Raw genomic sequence first — 22,422 nt, forward strand, 5'->3', positions numbered from 1 at the left:
GTTACACGCCTAATAATTTATTTAGAATGCTCAGTTGTAAAAAAGAAAAAGGGCAACTTCAGGAAAGAGGTGTCTGTCTCCTGAGGAGCACCTGTAAGCTTTTGGCATTTCCCCTGTTGAGCTGTGGAGCTTGTTTTTTGAACTGAATATCCCAGAGGCTTTTTCAGCTGGTGTTAGCTAAATAGGCACTGACCTGGAAATTACTTAGCTACTGAGATACTTGATACCGGCTGCAAGTTATAAAAGATGACATCCTCCCCCCTCTGAATGACTGTGTTTGCTCTCCATGCACCTTCAGGGTGACAAGTGACAGCAGAATTATTTGAGTAACTTTCTGGTAACACATACATGCTGACAAAGATGCAAACACTCTTTCAAGTCTCTCTCAATGGCTGTCACGTCCAGATTCCATATGTATGGAGATGTAAGTATAGAGACGGGCTTGATATACATTAAGTCATGCAAGATGACAGTACGAAGTTTTGACCTTTGCATGCCTTATGCTTAAACCCCGAGGGAAAATTTGATAAGTGATGCACACAGTGGAAGAGAAGGGATAACAGTAGAAAACCAATGACAACATGAAAGGTTGGTCAACTTTGAGAGAAAGATAAAGGAGAAAGAGAGAAAAAAAATTCAGTGGCGTAAGGATGAAAGAGGTCACGTTTGGTCAGGTTTACAGTAGAAACAAACTAGTACTGTAAACGTGTATTCAAGTTTGTGTATGTATTATGTATATGTACTGATATGTTATCTTTGTATCAGCAGTATCTCTGTGGGTGTGTACATGCAGTATGTGCCTTAGATGTTATCAAAGCATCTTGCACTTCATTTAAGAGGGCTTGTTTCTAATTTTACTCCATCAGCAGATGGACAGCCAAGTAGCCGAGTAGCCAAGAAGCAATTTCACCAAACAGTATTTGGAGTGACACAAGCCCAAGGCTTACAGCTTGGTTATAGGTACATATATATGCAAAGAATGATAGATGCACGGAAACATACACAGCAAGATGCCAACCTCTGTAAGGCATAGGGTTGGTGGGTCGGTGCCTTAATACACCCGGGGCAGTCCTTAACCTCTGAGGTGCTGTAAACAAACAGACAGATAGCTGGATATGGAGGGAACAAATATTGCTCTGGGGAATCAGGCCACATGTGACATGTAAGCGACTGTGCATCCCCTGGCTGCCTGAATATCACTGTGGGTTAGCTGTGACTTGTGATTAAATTGTTGTGCCCTTATGTATGTCTGGTTGTGTGTTCCTGTCAGATAAGGTATCTCTGTCTTCTCTGTGTGTCATCTAGGCACATGTTGTCAACGTTATGTAGTATAGTTTTTATCCAGTGTAAAAACTTTACTACATAATGTGTATTCTAAGTAACTCTGAATGTTTAGATATTTAAAAAAACAAAAAAACAGTATGCATGTAGTCGTGTGCTTGTAGTCAGGACAGGACTTGCATTCACAAATTTGGGACTTGGGCAGATGACAAAATATGGACCCATATTCATATGGACCCTTTCCTCCTAAGTCTTAATTCTCCTATGCACTACAACATTTACATTGCAAATACATGTTGAGCACTTCATTAGCTTAAGAACAAAAAGCAGCCATTAAATGAAAACTACATGTAATTAAAATACTGACAAAGCATGATGTCTGCTGTCTGTATTACTAGCAGTATAGTACGTTTTAAATAAGCTTGAATTATCATTCAGTTTTACTGAAAAGAAAGTCTTTACATAGGTAGCCCTGTATAAAGTATTTTTCAAAATTAGATATTAAAAATCTTAAAAATGTTCTTAAGCCCTGTTGGCATGGAGCTAGTATTACCAGGGGACCTCATGTAATTAAGAAATTTGGCACATTGCAAAGAATAAGCAAAGTCTGTATTTTACTGGAATTTACTGGCACTGGACAGCTGAAGAGACGCGCAGTTTAATTGCTGTATTGCTGTGTGGGGTGAATCACATAATAATAAAAAAAAGCATTCGAATCAAATGATGCACAACCCCACTGTTTCATCATCTTTCAAAAATTTCTTCTTCTGATACATTTGAGCTTTCTCTTTCTGCAACTGACTATGAGATGAGCCTCTTGTATTTGCACCCTCAATGCTGTCAAAACTTGTAGCTGTAATTGCCAACAGAAGCTCCATAATTCTTGAGGCTGAAGGCATGGAGAAAAACCCCTAACCACAAATTGCAAAGATGTCGATTCACACAAGACTAATACAGTCACATGACCTCTGTGTTTGGTGGAATATAGCAGGTAATTTTTCAGTGGAATTTTTACTTAACAAATTACGGCCTGGCAGATGTTCACTGGAAAAAGATCACACATGACCTCCTCAGTTATTACATTAATTACTTTATTATTTAAGAAGCATATAAGGTTATACCGCTTACTTTGCTGATTCTGGTGGCATTAATAATACATTGGCCGTAGTGCACATAGTGTTAAAGAAGCCATGAAATATGATTTCTTTTATTGTTAGTATAGTTTAATCTTAGTGTGCTTTATACAGAAACTGGAGGATCAGTTTTCAAATAAAAACTAAAGTCCATTTTGATCTAACATATAAATGTGACTTTAGTAGTCAGATGTAATAATACATTTTATGGGTGTTGTATAACACAGAACCTGGATCTTTACTGAACATGGTCTTTACTGATTGAATGTGTGAAAAGTAGAGAGATGTGACATGTGGTTTAACAAGAGGCTGAGGTGCCTTTATTCATCCCCAACTAGAAAAATATTCACCATCCTTCTAACGAGCCAAATGTATTTTAAAAATCACCTCCTCATTCTGTAAAGCCTTTCTTTTTTCTTCCAACAATTCACCCCCGCCCTCTCTTCTCTTTTCTAATGGTAATGAACCCTGCCTTGAACCTTCCTTTAATTGGTGTCGACTGTGTGGAGGGAAAAAAAAATCTTTTTTTAAACATTCCATAAATTCATTTTTATCAAGTAAGGGGGGCCTGCATAGCAATTTATTCAGACAGTTGGCTTTGTGCACGATGTATCCTTGGCTTTTAAAGGAATGTTATTTAGAATAAATAATGCACTGTGGTTAAATGAGGAGGCCTTTTAGGGGGACTGATGAGCCACCGTGGAGCTACTTCAGGCTGCACAGGAGAGAAGATATCAGCCAGGGAAATTAACAGGCTGAATAGATCCTTCGACTTTTTAGCTCTATAATGAGACTCCCATAGTCTACATAGTCCCCCAATGTGTGTACTGCATATGCACATCCGTATCTGCTTTCACACGCATGCTCACATAGCATAAATAACACAGTCCCCCAATTCACAGAGGCAGATGTGTAAAATACACACTATAAGGAAATACTCAAATTAAAAAAGAAATGTGTACAAGCATACACATTTCACTTAGTTTTCACAGTATTGAAATAGCTCACAACTTTTTAATGAAAGGATTTATAACAGATGTAAGGAGAGTGAGCCAGGAAACAATGGGATTGCAATCTGTTACATTAATATAAGAAAATAAATATTGTAGTGAAGCTAAAGTGTCTTAATTCCTACGTTCTAAAGGAGTTAGAACAACTGCCATGTTGGCCAATAAATGTCTGATATGATGGCAGTATTAAGGAATCTGTCCTACCTTGGAAATGGCTTTTTTAACAAAGTGCTTAATTCTTCGGAATTCAAATAAACCAGTAATTTGTTCATCAAATTAATCTTAAATAGAAATTTCATAGTACTCAGAAATCATTTAGCATTTCTTTTTTTAAAATTCCATCACTGTCTCTCTGACTCATTGGCTCCTCTCCTTTTCTTCTTGATATGCCAGGGAAATATAGATTGAATCCATCATGGCTGGAAACAGACTTTTATACTAATTGACTTTTGACTGCTCTGTTTTATATCAACTCCTGACTCGCCGTAACTAGCCAGTGGGGACCAACAGTGGTCACCAACTTCTAGGCTTAAAACAAACCCCTGGTCAGTGGCCATATTGTCATGCATTAAAGTTCTCCGTCGCTACGACTTATTTCCATCATTTAGAACCGCCCTGCAGGTTAGCTAGCATGGACTCGCTTTCATAACACTGTCCCCTGTTTGTATTCCAATATGGAAGTTTAAAAGGAAATCTTCATATAAGAATGACTAGACCCCCCTATGACTTTCAAAACCTACAAACACTTAGTCAGTACCGCTGAGGTAGTCTTTACCTACACGACATGGCTGAGAGTCTGAGTTTTGGTTTTGGTTGAGTTTTTGGGAAATGACCACTTTGCAGGTTAACAATGGATTCTGCTTTGTGATCCCTTGCTGCTAAAACTGTACTGGAAATGAAGAATGTTGATTTGCTCAGATTGTTGATGCACTCCAGGTCACTGAGCATGTGCCGTTCCACTTTTCCAAACCCTTGCTTGTAATAATTTATGACCTTGAAACCAATCATGATTGTTTATGCTTGGACTAATTTTGTGTGAATTCATTCAACCAAGAAAGTCCTTTCACCTCTGTCAACCTAGCAAAGATTGTCTCCATTTCTGGTTCAAAATAATCGTACAGATAGAAACACAGTGCACACGCGCACATGCAACCATGTATACACACAGGCAGACAAATGCATGTATGTCTGCACACTTTCTCAGACGCTTTGAGATTGATTCACATGGAAGCAAAAGGCCTCATGGGGAGTGGCTGTGGCTCTGAATGATAAATGCCTGTATGTGCCCTGTGACCTGACCTGTTTAGTCTGAGGCTACAGCTGCCACACACAACTGCCATTGTTCCAGACACCAGCTCTCTGTGTGTTTTTATCTGTTTACATGAAATATATGAGAAAACAAATATCCTCATTTAGGTGGTTTGTTTGCGGCAGTCTGCAAACACTGAACACTTGTTCCTTCCTCTTTATGTTTACTAACCTTAATCTGTGTAGTGACTTCCTACTGACATTCAAATAAACAAGTGTCTATTTTGGTAAAGAGCTCATGGTTCCCTAAAAAAAAACTAAACATCTGGTAGATTCTTGATAATGAACATTTCGTTCCATATGTTTGTTTGTGTGGTTTGTTTTCCCATCTTTAAGTCTTTAATCCTGCAGTTATCTCTCCGCGGCAGCCTCAGGCTGAGGGCTTGCTCCCATATCATTGTCCCATAACAGCCTCTTCTATAGAAAGTAGGACTTTGCATTAGAACTGGGACTCATGGGACATTTCCCAGGTTTCAGGTTTGGGGTTTCCCTCTACATGGTTCAGTCAAGTGCACTTTTGTAATGCAATTCCCTGCACATATGTGTCTGAATGTCTGTGTGGGCCTTTGTCATTGCTCCTGCTTTTTTATTAGCATTTTCTATATTATGAACCATTCAAGCAGCGAATACAACTCATTTGCAGTAATGCAATATTTATCACACATTCAGCTCATTTTTACAAGACAGATGCCATCCATTTCACAGCACTGGGCAGGTGTGCGAGGCATTTTTCTGAAAGCCTTGCATTTCCTCTTACTTGCCTTTACTAGGCCCATGTTGACAATTGGGCTGCATCCTATCTCTGATATACCCGAAGGCCATGTGAGCTAGCCATAAACTAGCCATGTTATATGTGTATTGATTGGTCAACAGATTGCCTATATCTTGTAAAACACAGCTCTAACATGAATGCCTTTATTAACCATGTTCTAATAAATGTGGAAAGCTGAAAGCCACTCCCTCTTTTATGGTTGTGTTTCCAAGTGGTTTGGGGCCTGATTATGGTTGTGGTGAACCAGATTAATCTCGATCCTTGTGCTATTATCAAAGCCTTTAAAATGTAGATTGAAAACAAGGTTTCAGGAAAGGTAATCAGGCCTTTGCAACTTGTCTTAGGTGCTTAAGATGCCCAAATCTATATTGTCTTTAACATCACTTACCACAACTCACTTTTATAGACCTGCGTTCATGTAATGATCTTGTATTGATTAAATTAGACATTCACTTTTTTTTTTACCTTTCTACTTTCTTACCTTGCTTTCATTTCCATGTTTTCCTTTTTTCTTTAAGTTTTTCTCCTATTCAGTGTCTCTTTATGGGCATCAACTCCTGTTATCCTGAAATCCAACAGCAGTTGATGTGTTTGTATGTGTGTGTGTGTGTGTGTGAGAGATCCCAGGGGATTCTGCAGCTTTACCGTTCAAACCCCTCTTTCATCCCTCAATCACAGTCCTCCTTCACAGTCTCCAAGCCCTCGTCCTCCGCCTTCCTCTCTTTTTGAGTCCTGTTGTCGTCCTTCCTCTTCCTCTCCCCACTTGGTGATGAAGATCTCCTTTGTTTTTTTCCCTTTCTCTTCTCCACTTTTCACTCCCTTGTTTCTCCTTCTCTCCTGACATAGTTCACTCCACTGCACTATTTAGATTTAAAAAACAACAACAACAACAAAAAAAAAATCAACAAATATATTTTATCCAAACAAGCTTAATCTGAAGCAGGGTGTTGCACTGAAACCAGTTAGTGACAAATAGACTCCATATTCAGTTAGATAGACATTGGAGTTATCAGTCAGCCACAGTAAGGTGGTTGTTAGACCACAGAGTCATCTTTACTCATTAGAAGGTGACTGTTTAAACTGTCAATGAACATACAGTTGGCATGGTGGGATTTAAACACTTTACTGACTCTCCAACTCCTTCATCCATCATGTTTTCCTGCCTTTTATCTCTTCAAACCATCAGCTGTTTCCTGTTTCACACTCACCTTAGTCATTTCCTCCTCTGTCTACGTTTTATGTGTTTATAAAGATGTTCTTTTGACAGTTTTCTGTCAATCACTCACATCCTCTCCTTCCTCTCTCGCAGCTCCATATCCTAGAGGCCCCTGCTCTGGTATATTAACAGCTTTCATTTAGTTTATTTGTATGCAGTCAGATCCCATAGGCTCGGAGTTAGCTGCTATTTTATTTATACTGTTTGTATTTTGACTGGTGTTTTTAGAAAACTTCGCCAGTCCACTTATTCACAAATGAAAGCCTGGAAATGTGTTTTCTCCACATTCATTTGGACCGAGCTGTCACTCAGTGATGGAGATGCATCTCCTGCTGTTAGGGAGAAAAACACACACAGGAAAACAGTCCAAATAAGAATATATTATATTCCCCTCAGTAGATCAAAAGTAAGTAAGTTAAAGTATTGTAATGGATTGTAATAGCCTTTGTGGAATTAAAATCTACACAGTGACAACCCACTGAATTGTTGTATAAGTAAGTAAGTTTGTGGAAGTGGAAAATATGTGAAGTTGAAGATTAAATACATTTAGTCTCTCTCTCATTCACTTGCGTTATCACATACACACACACACTCATGCACACACCAGCTCACATCTTAATTACTGAGGCTTGATGGGTACTTAACCTTGCCCCTTGCTGCTTATGCTAATGCAGAGAGGTCAGGAGTGTGCTGATTGGCTGGCTTGCTGTCAACTCAGCCAGAAAACTGTCGGAGTGCAGATGAGAGGATGAGGGAGGAGAGGAGACTGAGGGGCAAGGGCGGCGGAAATATGGGAAAAAGAAAATGTTCGGATGTAATGAAAATATGTTTCTATATGAAATTTGAATGCACTCTTTGTGCTAAAGAAACAAGAAAATAAATTAAGTTGAGCAAAATCACAAGAGTTGTTATCTTAACATTTTTCTTAACAGGATGGGTCATAGAAAAAGGTCATTGTGAAGCACGCAGAGCTAATCCTAATGTAGATATGTACATCTGAGTTACACAACCTTTCCTCACTGCTCTTACCAGTATGACCTCATCCTTTAAGCAACATGTTTGTTAAGGAGCATATGGCTAGCTCTGTGTGTGTGTGTAATGAGCTCATCCTCTTCCCCCCCTATGTAGCTATCTGTATAGGGCTGAGGGTGTTTAGCAGCAGGGAGAGTCATTGAGAGGACACATAGACTTACACATGCAGTTCACAGCTGCTAGCCTGTTTGGATGTTTCTGGACCAAAAATGAAAAAACAACAACAACATTTGCTTCTATAGCTACAGTTAGATTAGTTTCTTTGCCTTAGATGTTTGTTCTGTTTTCTTTGTGTGTTTCCTTTTAACCCAGTGGGAACAATAATCAGGAGTAATGCACAACATACATATATCAACTTTACTAAAACTCTGCTTAATGACAACAACATAAGACGGATGAAATGAAATTCATAACATTGACAGCTTTTTTTGTGAAGAATCTGTGGCAATTGTGGCCCATTTATATGATGATGTCACTACATTTCAGTTGCAATCATGTAAATGAAACTTAAGAAGACTGCCACAGTCTACAAAGGAAGGGACTTTCTTTCACTTCAAGTTTTGTTGCAAGAAAGTTGAAGAGGCCCCTATATAGGTCACACAGTGTGGTATGTCTTAATGCCTAGAGTTATTTTAATGTCATATTTACAGCAAGGGGCTTCTCCAAGACGACCTGATCAATTCAGTTGGACATTTAGTCTGGTCTAATTTGACTGATTTACTGTGTCCACTCAGCTGTTAAAAACCACTATGTACAGCATGGCCCTCACTGCCATATACACACAGCACAGAGGTCATACATGTATGCATAGACTACTGTAGGCTTTTGCTATAGCCATCCATGACCATTAGTATGGGTGCGTACAGTATGTTCAGGGCATGTGGGTGTTTGGACCCTGTGTGTGGGTGCGTGTGTGTGGTCTCGAGGCTATGGAGAGCAGTAATGCAGAGTTGACGGGGCTGTAGAGATTTAGGGCAAGGTGCCAAGGAAGCCAAGGAAACACGTGTTCACGCGCGCACACACCCCTCATTCTCTGATCTCAGGGGGGCATCTGGTCTGGTCCGGGTCACTGCCAGCGAGCACTCGGTCGTGCTCAAAAGTATCACCACGGCAACTGCATCGCATAATCCCATTCCATCTCATCCCATCCACGAACTGTGTGTGATGTGATTGGCCTGTTCCCCCTGGGGCGTCGAGGCGACGGCTCAGGCGTTGTCTGCTTACTCTCTGTGTCAGCTATGGCTCTGAGTCTGTGGGCGGGGAGCGACTAGCGCATTAAAAGGAACGTTTGGTGCATTTTGGCAGGAGACGATGTGAATTATGCAGACGCACCCCTACTGTGTGTCTGTGTGTGTGTGAGAGTGAGTCCATGTGTGTTCAGTGATGCCAGTGTGAATCCTTCATGAGGAACCATGTGGGGAGAACAAGTTACTCTGAACAGACAATATCCCTAGTACTCGTACTCTGTCTCATTTCACCCAGTCTTTAAAGTTTGCATCACTCCACCTTTTATTATGGACTAGCATTGTGATATTGTACTGCTGCATCCCTCCCTGCTTCTGTCTGTTTTCAAGAAAGTCATAGGGGCATATATTTTATTTGTTACCTTTTATAGTTAAGGTTATAAGTAAGTGCATAAAACCAGTGAATTCATATGCATAGTAGAAATGTGCAGTTGTACAGATAAATAGAAGTTTAGTTTGTCTGAATGTGATGTCAAAACAGTTTTGTATGTGATGAGGCATCATATCCTTTCTTCTGCTTTCTTCTTTCTTCACGTTTTATCTTTTTTTTGGCATTTTAAGTAATTTGCTGTTAGCTGCTCAACATCTGTATGCCAATATAGAGTTAGACTGAGAAGTGAAGATGAGAAGTATAATAACCCTGAATAATACAACCAGCTCTGAATAATCAAAATAATCATAAAGACATTTTCATTTGTGCCTTCATCTCCCTTCACTTCTATCCTCCACTCATCTCTCACCGACTTCAGCTTTCTTCTATCCCTCCCCTTCTCATTCACATGACAACATAAGCTGGCTTTGAATTGAGTTGTCTACCTTCACCTTTCTCTCCCTCTCCTGACTCTGCACCCCCTCCACCTCCATCACTGCCTTTCTTTGTTTTGCTGAAGAATGCAAACAAGGTCTGAATTAAAAGAAAACTGACAGTTTGCATCCAGTTTCATTGCTCCTCTTCTGTCCTCCACCCATGATTCCTCCTTCACATACATGCCCCCCTTCCTGTTCCATCCCTCCCTCCCTCCGTCTCCTGTTCCAGCTGTCAGGAGGCTTCATTATTAAAGATTCATGCCAGAGTCTGGGCAGCTCTTCCAAAAGCTTTTGTCAGACAGACCGAGTGTCTCAAGTCTCACTGTCACTAACTGGAGGTGACATAAAAAATCACATAGATGCACATGGAAACACATAGTTGAACACACACACACCCTCCTTGTGGTCTGTGCCACTATCTTACTATCTGTCCAGCCCTTATTAATTGAAATCATCTTTAAAAATGGGATTCCTGGTGCTAGTTTTCATTCCTGAGAATAACTTATTGTATGACAGCTTCTCTACATTTACTCAATTCATATCGTGCCTAACTGTTCATGAATGTTTGACATTCACCCTGATGTTATAAATCTCCAGTTTTGGCATGGCTGTGGTTTTTGTCCTGCTGACCTGTTTTGTCAGATAAATAATGTCTTCTGTCATGTTTTACTGTTTATTTTATCAGACAAGGGCTCCACTGTATTGCCATCATACTTGGCAAAGTAGTCTGCCATCCTTTCCACATGCACACATAAGGGTGTGCATAATGCATTGTATTATAATCAAACCTTTTTGTCTGGCTCCAGGGGATTGAAGAGCCAGAATGATGATGCACAGCTAATGTGGACCTCTAATGCTTATATAACGATCAGCTCTTTCCCCAATTCCAGACTTTTCACAGTCTCTCAGTGTCCCAGTGGCAAGCTCACGCTGATACTTGCTGAACTTTGTGTTTATTATAGTTTGTTTTGTCATGTAGTCATGCCATGCCAATGTGCACCAAGGGAATCACCTTGAGTAAATTCTTCTTCACCAATCTCTCATGGACCTTTCAGGATGGAGTAGCTAACATGCCACCAGGGAAAACAAAACAGTCCTTATATTTGGAAATATTCACAGACAGATAACATGCTGTCTCTTTGTCATACAGACCATTACTGACAATGGAAATTTCTGCTACTTGATGTAGAACCAAATGACCCTGTGCCTTGGGAGACAACACATTTCAGAGTGCAAACAAATGAATTCTTACAGGCTGACCTTTTTATTTTTCACACGTAGCTATATCATTACCATCAAACATGTTTATCAAGTAAATGTACAGACAGCAATAACACACAACAACATACCTACAAGTATCGTGGAGAAGATTTCCTGCAACTGCAGAAAATGCAACATCAAGAAACAGTTACTGGCATCCAACCAACTACTCCTATTGTATAGCTGGCTTCAATCTGATTTAACTGGTTTAATCTTTGCACTGTTCCTGTTGACTGTCAATATTACAGCACACATTTCCCCAACGTATGGGAGCAACCATGTTGAGCAGGCTAAACAACAAAATTAACACTAAAACACCAGAACACATGGCAGAACTTAGAGCTTCCAAGTTTGAAGGGAGGGTCACAGACTAAACAATTTGTTATTACACACACACACACACACACATGTTGCCACAAAAAATTTTACTTTAACAGAGGGGGTCAGCCCCATCAGGCCAGCATATCTTCATGAAAAGCCAAGGAAAACACATTTTCAATTACTGTTTGTCTCAGAATAATAAGTTTCAATTTGAAAGCTTTTTGCTTTCCGGTCATTAAATACTTCAATTGGAATGTGTCAGTTTTTTACTCAAGCACACATGGTTGCATAAAGAAGGCTGTAATTTATTTGTCATAAGTGGCAAGTCCAGAACCTCCAGAATTTAATGTACCATCTTGTTTTTCACTTGGTTAAATTCAATTTTTGCATTTGTTTGCACAGAAAAGCCCAGGATCAGCAGAAAAAGGTGGTGCTAGCAGGTTGTGTTCCCCAGGCCCAGCCACGGATGGACTACCTGAAAGGACTCAGCATTATTGGGGTATGTATGTATGTATATATGTTTGTGTATGTTGACTTGTATGAAAGAGGTTATCTGACTAATATGGCGGATGCTTTCATACGTCATATACCACATGACTGCATGTGTCCCTTTGGGCAAACTTTTTCGAAGTACAGACACACAGACTGTTTGACCTGTCATTCACCTGGCTGCCACCCTGCTGCGTCTGCTGTTCTATTCTGCTCTCTCTGCCGCTTGGTGGATCAATAGACCTCCACAGGAGACGAGACCAAGAGTACTAACATGAACATTGTGGGAGGTAGATAAGATAGAAGACTATATGACGGAAGGAGGGAGAAAAGCTCTAACATTAAATCTTCAAGGCTTAAATGATCTGTCATTGATTTGTCAAAGACCTTTTGAATGGTATTTAAAAGTAAGTATTTAACGTTTACACAATAGTACTTGGTAGAGACACATTTTGTTCCAATAACAGCCAATAACCCCTGATCTGAAATTTTACTTGGCCATTTTGACATTTATTCTGACTCTCCATTCAAAACCCTGTGGTGCTGGTATGAATAGACTGCATAGCAAACTATGGTATGGAACAGTAATTTCATTTTCGGTCTGTTTCACCTCATTAATCACAGAATGTCACTAAAAAGATGTGTCAAGGTTACCACTATTTAAATCATTGCTGTTTTTAATTAGTCAGGTGATTTTCTGTCTGCTCTCTAGGCCTCTGTAAAATGAGTTTTATTGAAACTGCTTCCCTGCTTTTCTTGGGAGCAAATGTAAAGTTGTTTTTGTATTATTATCAGTTCAGTCTTGCACGTAAAGAGGTAAAGAAAACTACTTTGGATACTCCATAAATACTGCTGTTGTCAAAACATTCCATGTAGTTGGACAATGTGTAATATAAGCATGGCTAGGACACATAAAAATGAAGACATCTATTAAATGTTTCCTGCATGTCTAAGAAAGCACACAATTGGTCAGTTTAGCAGTATCACATGCATTCTGTTGTACACTCTGTGTGTACAAAGGAACAAGCTTCTCAGTCACCTCAGAGAACCTCGGTCTTAATTTCTCATAATGAATTTCCTTGTGTAAAAACAAACTGCCTTGTTGTGAATTAGTACAATTGAAACAGACTGATACCTGATGTTGATTAGTGTCACAATCTTAAAAAAATAATGGGTGGGGGTGTCTTGAATATTACGTTAAATGTACATTTACCATGTGTAATCTAAGTCAATTTAAGTAAGCATATCACCATGTAACGTAATTACGTTCAAATCAAGTGGCATGCATGTATAATATAATTATGTTCAGATAAACAGGGGGGTGTACATAGACATTTAATAGCCTTCAGGGGTGAATCAAAAACATCTGGTAAGTTTACCACTTTCAGTTCTTTCATTGTCATGAGTAGACTGGATTATACAGTGATACGCACGCACACATGCACGCACGCACACACACAGCAGTTGATGACTAGGTTCCAAAGAGGTCAAGGAAACACGTGCACACACTGACATGCACACATGGAACTACATGTGACAGTTGGTGGGTTATGCAAATTAAATGCAAATAACCAGTCCTGGATTTGTATATAGTGATTGCACTAACGGCTAGACAAAGGCTGTAGTTTAAAAAAAAGAAAAGAAAAAAAGTGCTTCCTATTGAATACATTCAGGTCAGTCAACCTGTGTCTGCTTTTATGCATATTTCTATTGTGTTTTGAAATGGGTTAGGATTGTGTGAAAGGAAGGTACACAGAGAGTCATGCAAGTCTACAACGTTCCGCATCTCTGAACTAGACATGTCACATCCTGTATCTGAGACACATTACACACATCCACACACACGTACACAACACTGGTTAGGTGGTCAGAGCAGTACAGTGGGTAAACAATGTTATAAACATGAGAAGCACGCACATCACTCTTCTCAGCATAAGTCTGTCTGTATTCTTTTGGGGAATATTGTGAGTCCAGTTTGTTCGTTTTAGTCCAATTTATGACAAAGTGCATGAACTTGACATACTGCTCATTCTAAATGTGTAATGTCCTTTCTTATTCAATATCATAATGTTACTTTACTCAGGAAATCCCAGTCCATTCAAACAATCATCCAGGTGAATAAAGCTGGTTTTGATAAGAACCAGAATCAAAATTCAGATGTAAATGACACCTGATCTATACTGTATATGAATGAAGCCAGATTGCCTGGCCATTAAAGGTTTTATCTCACTGTGTAACATGCATGTAAATGCTGCCTGCAAGGCACACTCTGCATCTGTGTGAGTGTGTTTGAAAGAAGGGTTACTCTGTGTAATGAGCCTAGAGGCATTGAGAATGGGTGCCAAGGGCTGAAGCATAGACCTCCAAGAATAGAGAAAGTGAACGAATTAGAGGTGGAAGCGATGCTGGGAGGTATAAACAAATAAAAACTGTCAGTGGAAAGTATTTTTTTTCATTGCTGAAAACACAGTCTCTCTCACTCTCTTATTCACTGTTCATTGTAAAATTACTGATGTTCTGAGTAGAATATTCTGGCTCATTTTATTTTCTCTATAAGAGGCTATAGTGCTCTTTCTTAAAAATAATTCGATTCTATTTATTCTTATATAACTTATTCCTGTATAACCATCTGCCTTCCATCCTCCAAGTCCTATCACCAGACTGTATCTCAGTCAATACACAATATAATTGGTGTTTCAGCCACACAGACACAAAGTGGCATTTAGGAAATCTTTATTACTTAATCCTGGCTGTAAAAATCTTGGTGTGATTGTATCTGTTTAGACCTGTCTGTGTACATACTGCATATTGCCATTGTGTATATCCACATGCCCTCCTTGTTTGAATGTGGATCAGTATATGTGTGTTTGTAGGTTGTCAATATCAGGCGTTTGTTTGACTGTGTGGACTTATCCAAGTCAATAAACTTTTCCCATGTGTGTCTGCCTGTATTTCAGGTCCAACAGATTGATCGAGTGGTGGAAGTAGTGGACGAGGCTGTAAAAGGTATTTTAACACACAAAGACACGCATCCACACAAAAGCACTCACTGGAAAAATAAGCATGAATGAATGAATGGGTGTCCTTTCAGAATAGGAAATTAAGTTTTTGAGTTTCAGCTCAGCTAAATGATTCTTAGTAGTCTGTACACTTGACAGAATGCAATGACTGATGCTGTACTCACATGGATTCAGGCACAAAGTGGATGGCAAACTTGATATTATTTTAGGAAAATAGGTGAGGCTGCCATAGAATACAAGCAGTGGTTACAGCAGATGGCATTGCCTTTATATTTTAACTTTCTACCGTTCTTTGCAGTGTAATTTATAACCAGTTTTAATTAGCTCACACAAGGAGTAAACACTGGTGATATGGATGTTTTATATTTTAGGTTCTTCAAAGTGAGCGTATCACCCTGGTTTTCCAACAGTCTTGAATGGGTTCCCATATATGCTGAACACTTGTTGGCGGCTTTGCCTTCACTTGCTCTGCAGTCCACCCATCCCAAACCATCTCAATCGGGTTTATGTCAGGTTGTTGTGAAGAACAGGTCTTCTGATTTAGCTCCCCTATCCTTCTTTGTCAAATAGCCCTTATGTAGCCTGGTAGTGTGTTCATATGTATACATTTCCACTTCTCCATTCTAATGTCCAATTTGCTCATTTCCCTTAGTAGCCCTCAGTACCTCTAAGCAATATAACTAATGGTCTCAAATGCATTTTGAAGGCAAGAAATTCCACTAATTATTTCTTAACACGGTACATCTGTTAACTGGAAACCATTCCAGGTGACTACCTCAAGAAACTGGTTGAAAGAATGCCAAGAGTGTGCAAAGCTGTCATCAAGGCAAAACGTGGCTACTTTGAAGAATCTAAAATATAAAACATATTTTGCTTTGTTTACATTTTTTTGTGTACTACCTAATTCCACGTCGAATTTACATAATCTCAATGTCTTCAGTGTACATGGTGACAAACATCAAGAAAAAACACTGAATGAAAACCTGTCGAAACTTTTGACTGCTTTTGTATTTTGTACTACTCTACTAATGCAACATCACCATAGCATCAAGTCATTATTCACATTTGGTTTTGTTTTCTTGCCATTTTTATTGCAATTTGTTTGTTTTTTCTTGTGCCATCCAGAAGGTGTTGTCCGTCTGTCAGCATAAGAATGACTTAACTGAAATAAGCTCATAAACCCATTTCCATGGCACATGATCAAATAAAAATTGATTTAAATTGTTTGACTCTCTTACATTAACCCCTTTAAAACATTTGATCCTGGGCATTTACTGTCAGTAATAAGGTACCACTAGAAGTACCGTGGTCCCTCGTTTATCGCGGTGGATACGTTCTAAGAATAACCCGCAATAAACGAAATCCGCGAAGTAAGTTTTACAATTATTATACATGTTTTAAGGCCGTAAAACCCCTAACTACACACTTTTATACACCTTTTTACATGCATTTTTTACAGTACTCCCTTAGTTAATCAGGACGCAGAACACATGTGCGGTTCTCCCTTAGCCAATTTAGGACGCAGAACACAATGCGCGTTCATACTGTACAGTACACTGTAAAAAAAAGCATGCAAAATTTAAAAAATCTGCGAAACAGCGAGGTCGCGAAAAGTGAACCGCGTTATAGCGAGGGACGACTGTAGTGTTAGAAAATTCAAAGTGCAAAGATCTATGGGAATACAGTATGTTCCTAGTATTAATATTAGATAAGAAGAACAAACAGAGTGTGAATTTTCCTGAAACAAAAATGCATACAAAACTTATTTTTGACATAATTTCTCACTAACATCAATGGTTTAGATTGACATTTGATTTTTAAAGCAATGTGATCAGCGTTGCTTTCAGATCCTCTCTGTCTTACTGTCTGGGGTAGCTGGTTAGATGGTCTTCTCTGACTGAGAAGCTCACTGACAGTGAGACAGACTCACATGGCAGTGATTAGGTCATCCATTTAAACTGTTAGCGAGCCACTGCACTTAACTGTTTAATGAAGGTCAGACAGAGTTTACAGTGTGAGTGTCCAGTCAAGCTGTCATACACCCCCAGCTGTTCCCTAATAAAGAACAGATGAGTTTACACTCTTGTGTGTGTATGCCTGGGAGTTGACTAGTTTGCACTACAGGCCACACTCTAATGAAGGACAGCTGAACTGAGGCTTAATTTTACAATGTGTCATCAACCCTAAATCGTCCGTCTACACATAAACTTGCATTTACACACTGACTTTCATTCCCCCTTTTCTTCTCTATGATTTGCTCATTTTTTGCCCCTTTTCCCGTTTCCTCCATCCTTCGGTTCCCCAGTATCTTTTGATCTCCCTCCCTCCTTTCTTCCTGCCTCCCTCCCTCTGCCTTCTCACTGCCCTGTTCAATCTCTTTTGCCCCCTTTCCCTTCTTTTTCCTACCTCCTTCACCCCTTCCATAGAAACTAATTTCCACAGTATCATTACAGTTCTTTATTGCCTCATATAAACTGAGAGCTGTTATTTCAGCTCGGAGACCTGGGCATAAACCTTTAAGATTTGCCTTTGGTAATGGCTACTAAAATACTTACTTCAATGAACTGCTAATAGACGCAGTTCTTTGCTGCACCAAAATTGCTTGCAGGTCTGTTTTCCACATGACAAGAGTACTGACATGCTTTTATGAGTTTTGTTGTTGAGGTGTGAGACTATGTGTTCACTTTGGATTCTGGCTCTCTTTAGAACGTCACCCTGTAAGGATACTTTACTACTGTAAAACCGCTTCTACCTAACATAAAGCTCATGTTACTACCTGCTGTAAATGGCATTTTACCTTTTTAGTTAGCTCAGGTTGAGTTGCTGAGCATGCACACAGTACTTAACATTTATACAGTCCTACACATTACAACTACTGCCCAGTCTCGTTGAGCTTGACACTGTGCAGAATCAGTGAATTGGTGGGTAGTGTTGTTACTGTGGTAACAAGCTTGCTTCTTAAAATCAATTATTGTTTTTTGCTTTGCCAGATGTTGATTTTCCTGCAAACAACAAACAGCTTTGGTTTTATTTTGCATTCCAAGCCCACTGGCAGATCCATATTTAATTAATGACACCCATGGATACTTATTTTTGCAAGGGCGTCTAGCCACATTTTGTCTCTTAGAGATGCTCAGCAAACAAAACCATAAGAACAGTTGGTTATTTTAAGAGTGAAATACAGAAAAATGTACACAGAAACACACAGAGGCTAGAAAATAGATTTTATTTATGTTTTCATTTAAGAAATGCAGGCTTCAGCTCAAGTCTGATCTTTGCACTATTAATAAATACCTGCTGTGCCTCTTATAGAGCCATTTTGATGTCTTTGTTTCTTTATTGGACTCCTAATATTGATCTTCTCTCACTGAGATGATAACCTCGGATGGTACCATTTTACTTGACATTCTTTTATCTTTTCGAAACAGTACATGTATGTGACCCAGAAACAGGGCAGAAAAGGTTAGACAGGCTAATGTATCTACTTAGCTACAGATCAGAGGCTATTTGACATCCATCTAACCTCATGGTCCTTATTTCACCAGGATAAAGAAACTGCATGTATCAGTGCTGGAAAAAAAGTATAAAGATATGGCTGGATAGAAAGAGACAGTTAGACAGGGGGAAGAGGAAATGAATAGCATGTACAAAGAGACAAGTTGATGCATTTGCATATATTTGAAGTAATTTGGAGGTATTCTGATGTTGTTATACTGAGTGACCTCCCATCTGGAAGTGACAAAAGCAAGCTCTGTGGAGGAGCTTTTGTCATTGTCAAGCATCAAAGCTTCATGTATGGCTTTTGAAAAGAAGTGCTCTTAGAAATGTTTGCATTAAAGCACAGGGTAGAATTGCTAAGTCATATATTTGATGTGTATCTTAGACATTTGCCATCAAAATTAATTCAACTGACATTTGCCAAGAAAATAAACTGCTTTTTCAAAGACAGTTGTTCTTATCTAATAACCTGTTATATTAGGATGATAAATGACATAAATGACACCCCTCCTCTGCTCATCTGCCACCTTTGTCCCTCCTTTCCAATGTACCCCCATCCCCCGATCCTGCCTGGTGCTTTACAATCAAACCAGGGAGCAAAACAAGACCCACCACTTATGAGACATCAGACACAGGTCAACAGGTCAATCTTTTAGCTCCCTAACTCTCTGATCCAACCATCCATCTGGCTATCCTGTACATCTTTCATTTGTGATGTATTTTTTCTATCATCACCCAACCATCCATCCACCATTCCCATCCATCTACCCTCCCTCCTTTTCCCTAGCATGTTATAATGGGTCACCACGAATGGATAGAAGGATTTATGTCAGTTTGTATTTATGAAGGAGAGAAAAGAACAAAGGAGGGATAGATTGAAAAAAATGTGGTATAGTGTGTGTGTGTGTGTGTGTGTGTGTGTGTGTGTGTGTGTGCGCGCGCGCGCGCCTGTGTCTGTCTGTCTCTACGCAGGGTTTCCCATCACAGCGGTCGGCCTCTCTAAACTCTGTAATTGAGATGACAAATAGGGCAACGTTCTTCGTTTTTTCTTCAGCAACTCAACTTAGCTATTTTATTTTTTGTTTCCCATTCATGGTCCCCTAGCCCTGAAATTGAATTTGGCTTTGGGCACACTCTTGGAGTGATTCTGTGCTGGTAGTGAGATTATTTTTTGAGTTGGTGGTAGTCACTTTGACAGGGGTCCTGTGCAGTTTTAAACGCAAAAAAAAAAAAAAGAATATGTGAGGAATGAGAATTTCCAAGTCTCATAATTTGGAAAAACATCTGGATATCCAGCATCATACTGATAATTGCTTCCTCCTGACAAGTCTGTGTATGCAATTGGGTATTGGTAACTTTATTTTCCCACAGCTAAAACCATGAGAAACCAGTGCAGTGTATAATGTTAACAATCTGGAAAAAATTTAATTTTTAAAAATGGTTTTACCACAGTCAGTCTTCACCAACAGGCCTGAGCTAAAGCTGCATTACTGCCCTGCTTTTTTTGTGACTGCACATTTCCCAAAAACCAGCTCAATTTTTGAATCTCAACTTCCAAGCCATTTTGGTTAGGCTCATTCTGTGACACCCTGCCTCTTTGTGCTATGGAAAAAAAAAATAGATATTTTTCTGTCATATCTAGTGTGATTTAGTTATCAAGTTGACAAGTTTTTGTCAGTTTTTTTTTAGTTTTTAAAGTGACTAATACATCAAAAGTAACAAATTTCTAATACTATTAAGGGAATGTCACTTTTTTATCTAGTGTACATATTTTAGCTGCCCTGATTCATATTTCATTAACTTTATTCTCTCTCACATAGAACATTTGTTGCATTTACTGATAAAATGTGTAAAGCAGCAGTTGAGGAGAAGTTGGAACTATGTAACTTGACTGTTCAAGGAAGTATTAATGTATGGATGGCTTTGTTCCATCAGTCAACAGATGGAGCGAGCGTTACGAAGGGAAGAATATTTGCGCATGCATGAATTTTAAATCCGTGTTTCATAACAAAAGGCGGCCACACAAGACAGCTAGCTAAAAGCATGGCTAAATGTGCTCCAAGTCCCAGCTGTTTTCCACGAGGGAAGTTTTCTAATTTCTGTGCTTGTACTGGGATATTACGACCAGTCACGCCTCACCGATTGGCTCTTTGTCCTCCTCTGGGGCAGATTGTCATTTTTATCTACCAATTGATAGCCATGCTTCCTGCCCTGAGCCCACCCTCCCAGGAGACCCATGTAAAGCGGATGAAAACAGGAAGACAATTCCATCCCTCAGCGCCTCCATCTCGCACACCTTCAAGCTGGTAGCCTATTAGATGGTTGGAGAGTACTGCATTCCATTTCTGCACACCAAAGACTAGACATCATTTGCTTTTAGGTATTAGACTCAGCTATGGGTTATCATTTGCTTCTGTAACACAGTGTGATATCTACAAAGTGAAAGACCCGTTTTAGAGTTTTTACAGTGTGCAGTAGGATCTCATCTCTTTATTTTGAAGATTCTCATTTTCTGTCTCCTTTGACCATATCTTTATGGCATTGTGCAAGCTCTGATATGCTGCTCCGCCTGTTCCGGTGTCCTGTTCACACTAAAAACATACTGAATAGATGAGAGAATTGTAATGAAGGTTTTTATTTGCCTTTCTAGAGGTTGATAAACCTTTTGAAACCTGGGTCAATGGTAGCTGGCTTTCTATTTGGTGTTATGTTTGTGGTGAAAGGTTTCATGGAAATGTATTTGGGCATGTGAGCGTGTGTTTGAACTGTTTGTTTGAGTTAGTGTGGAAACAGGCTAAAGGGAGAGGAAGTGATCCAACCAGCCAAAACCTCTTTTTTCTAAAATCTCCATCTTCTATTTGTATGCCCATGAACAATGTTAATCTCCTCCAGCTGTTTGTTCTGTGCAGAGTGTTTGTGGTTTTTGCAGTTTAAACAGGGGAACAATTTTTTTCACTTAAATGTTTTAATTTTTAACATGGGAATGTCTACATATGCACATGCATCCACACACAGATCTGCATGTTAGTGTGTCACGTGTGCAACAAGTGAACTACAGAGAAAAAGTGACACTGGCAGTTAATGTTTCAGATTGAAAAGGGAATGCACACTGTAAAGTTTTGTCTTATTTTTTTCCAGGTCACTCAGTTCGCCTGTTGGGTCAGAAGAAAGATGGAGGCCGGAGGCTCGGAGGAGCTAGACTGGACCTGCCCAAGATCAGGAAGAACCCTCTCATAGAAATCATCTCCATTAACACTGGGTAAGACTCAGACACACAAATGGTGTGTGTGTGTGTGTGTGTGTGTGTGCGTGTGTGTGTGTGTGTGTGTGTGTGTGTGTGTGTGTGTGTGTGTGCTTTCTTTTTATACAACCACTTAAACAGATCCCATCTGTTCTTCTAATTTTATCAATTTCACATGGTTTGCTTGGGATGTGTGGGTAGTAGGGTGATTGTTCAGGTCCATATAGTGCCAGTTCTTCAAATGTAAAAGAAACATAACAAGTTTGTAGCCTTTTGTCTCTGTCTCCATTGTTTTCCATCATGAAAATAGAAGAAAAAAAACACACACAGTTACATAGATTGTCCTCCTTTCTTAGTCACTTTTTTGATCATAGCTGTGATGTTCTATATTATTCTGTTGTTTTCTTTAAGTTATGTTGTCTAGTAAATCGGTTTGGTAAAGAATACTTCTGTTGTGTGTGGTTTGGTTATTATACCGATATACTAATGATTTCATTGTGTGGATAGTTAGATAAATGTACATATTGTAGATAAATGCTATAGTGCGATGGAGTGCATAGGTAGGATTGACTTCATCGCTTCCATGTGTGTAGATGCACAAGCATGGACATCTACACCCACATTTTTATGGGCTAATTTCATGTTGTTTACAGATCTGTGTGTCTGTACTAACCCATGTGCTGTATTCTCAGTGGGCTAGTTAAAAAGGGTTACGACAGACTAATTCCACTGTGCTGGGCCCCAACTGATGATAATCCATCAATCATCCTCCTGCATGCCCTCATACACT

At 39.4% G+C, this 22,422-nt stretch overlaps 1 protein-coding gene across 2 annotated transcripts in view; it reads left to right on the plus strand.

Moving 5' to 3' along the window:
- cdkal1 (CDK5 regulatory subunit associated protein 1-like 1) overlaps positions 1-22,422 on the plus strand; it is a 211,727-nt gene that overhangs the window by 52,943 nt on the left and 136,362 nt on the right. For both annotated transcript variants that reach the window (XM_010732365.3, XM_027286342.1), the window contains exons 5-7: positions 11,787-11,883; positions 14,831-14,879; positions 21,530-21,650. In XM_010732365.3, the coding sequence (XP_010730667.1) occupies positions 11,787-11,883; positions 14,831-14,879; positions 21,530-21,650 (267 nt within the window). The remainder of the gene's footprint in view (positions 1-11,786; positions 11,884-14,830; positions 14,880-21,529; positions 21,651-22,422) is intronic.

Source organism: Larimichthys crocea, chromosome XIII (genome assembly GCF_000972845.2).
Source record: "Larimichthys crocea isolate SSNF chromosome XIII, L_crocea_2.0, whole genome shotgun sequence".
Classification (NCBI taxonomy): domain Eukaryota; kingdom Metazoa; phylum Chordata; class Actinopteri; family Sciaenidae; genus Larimichthys; species Larimichthys crocea.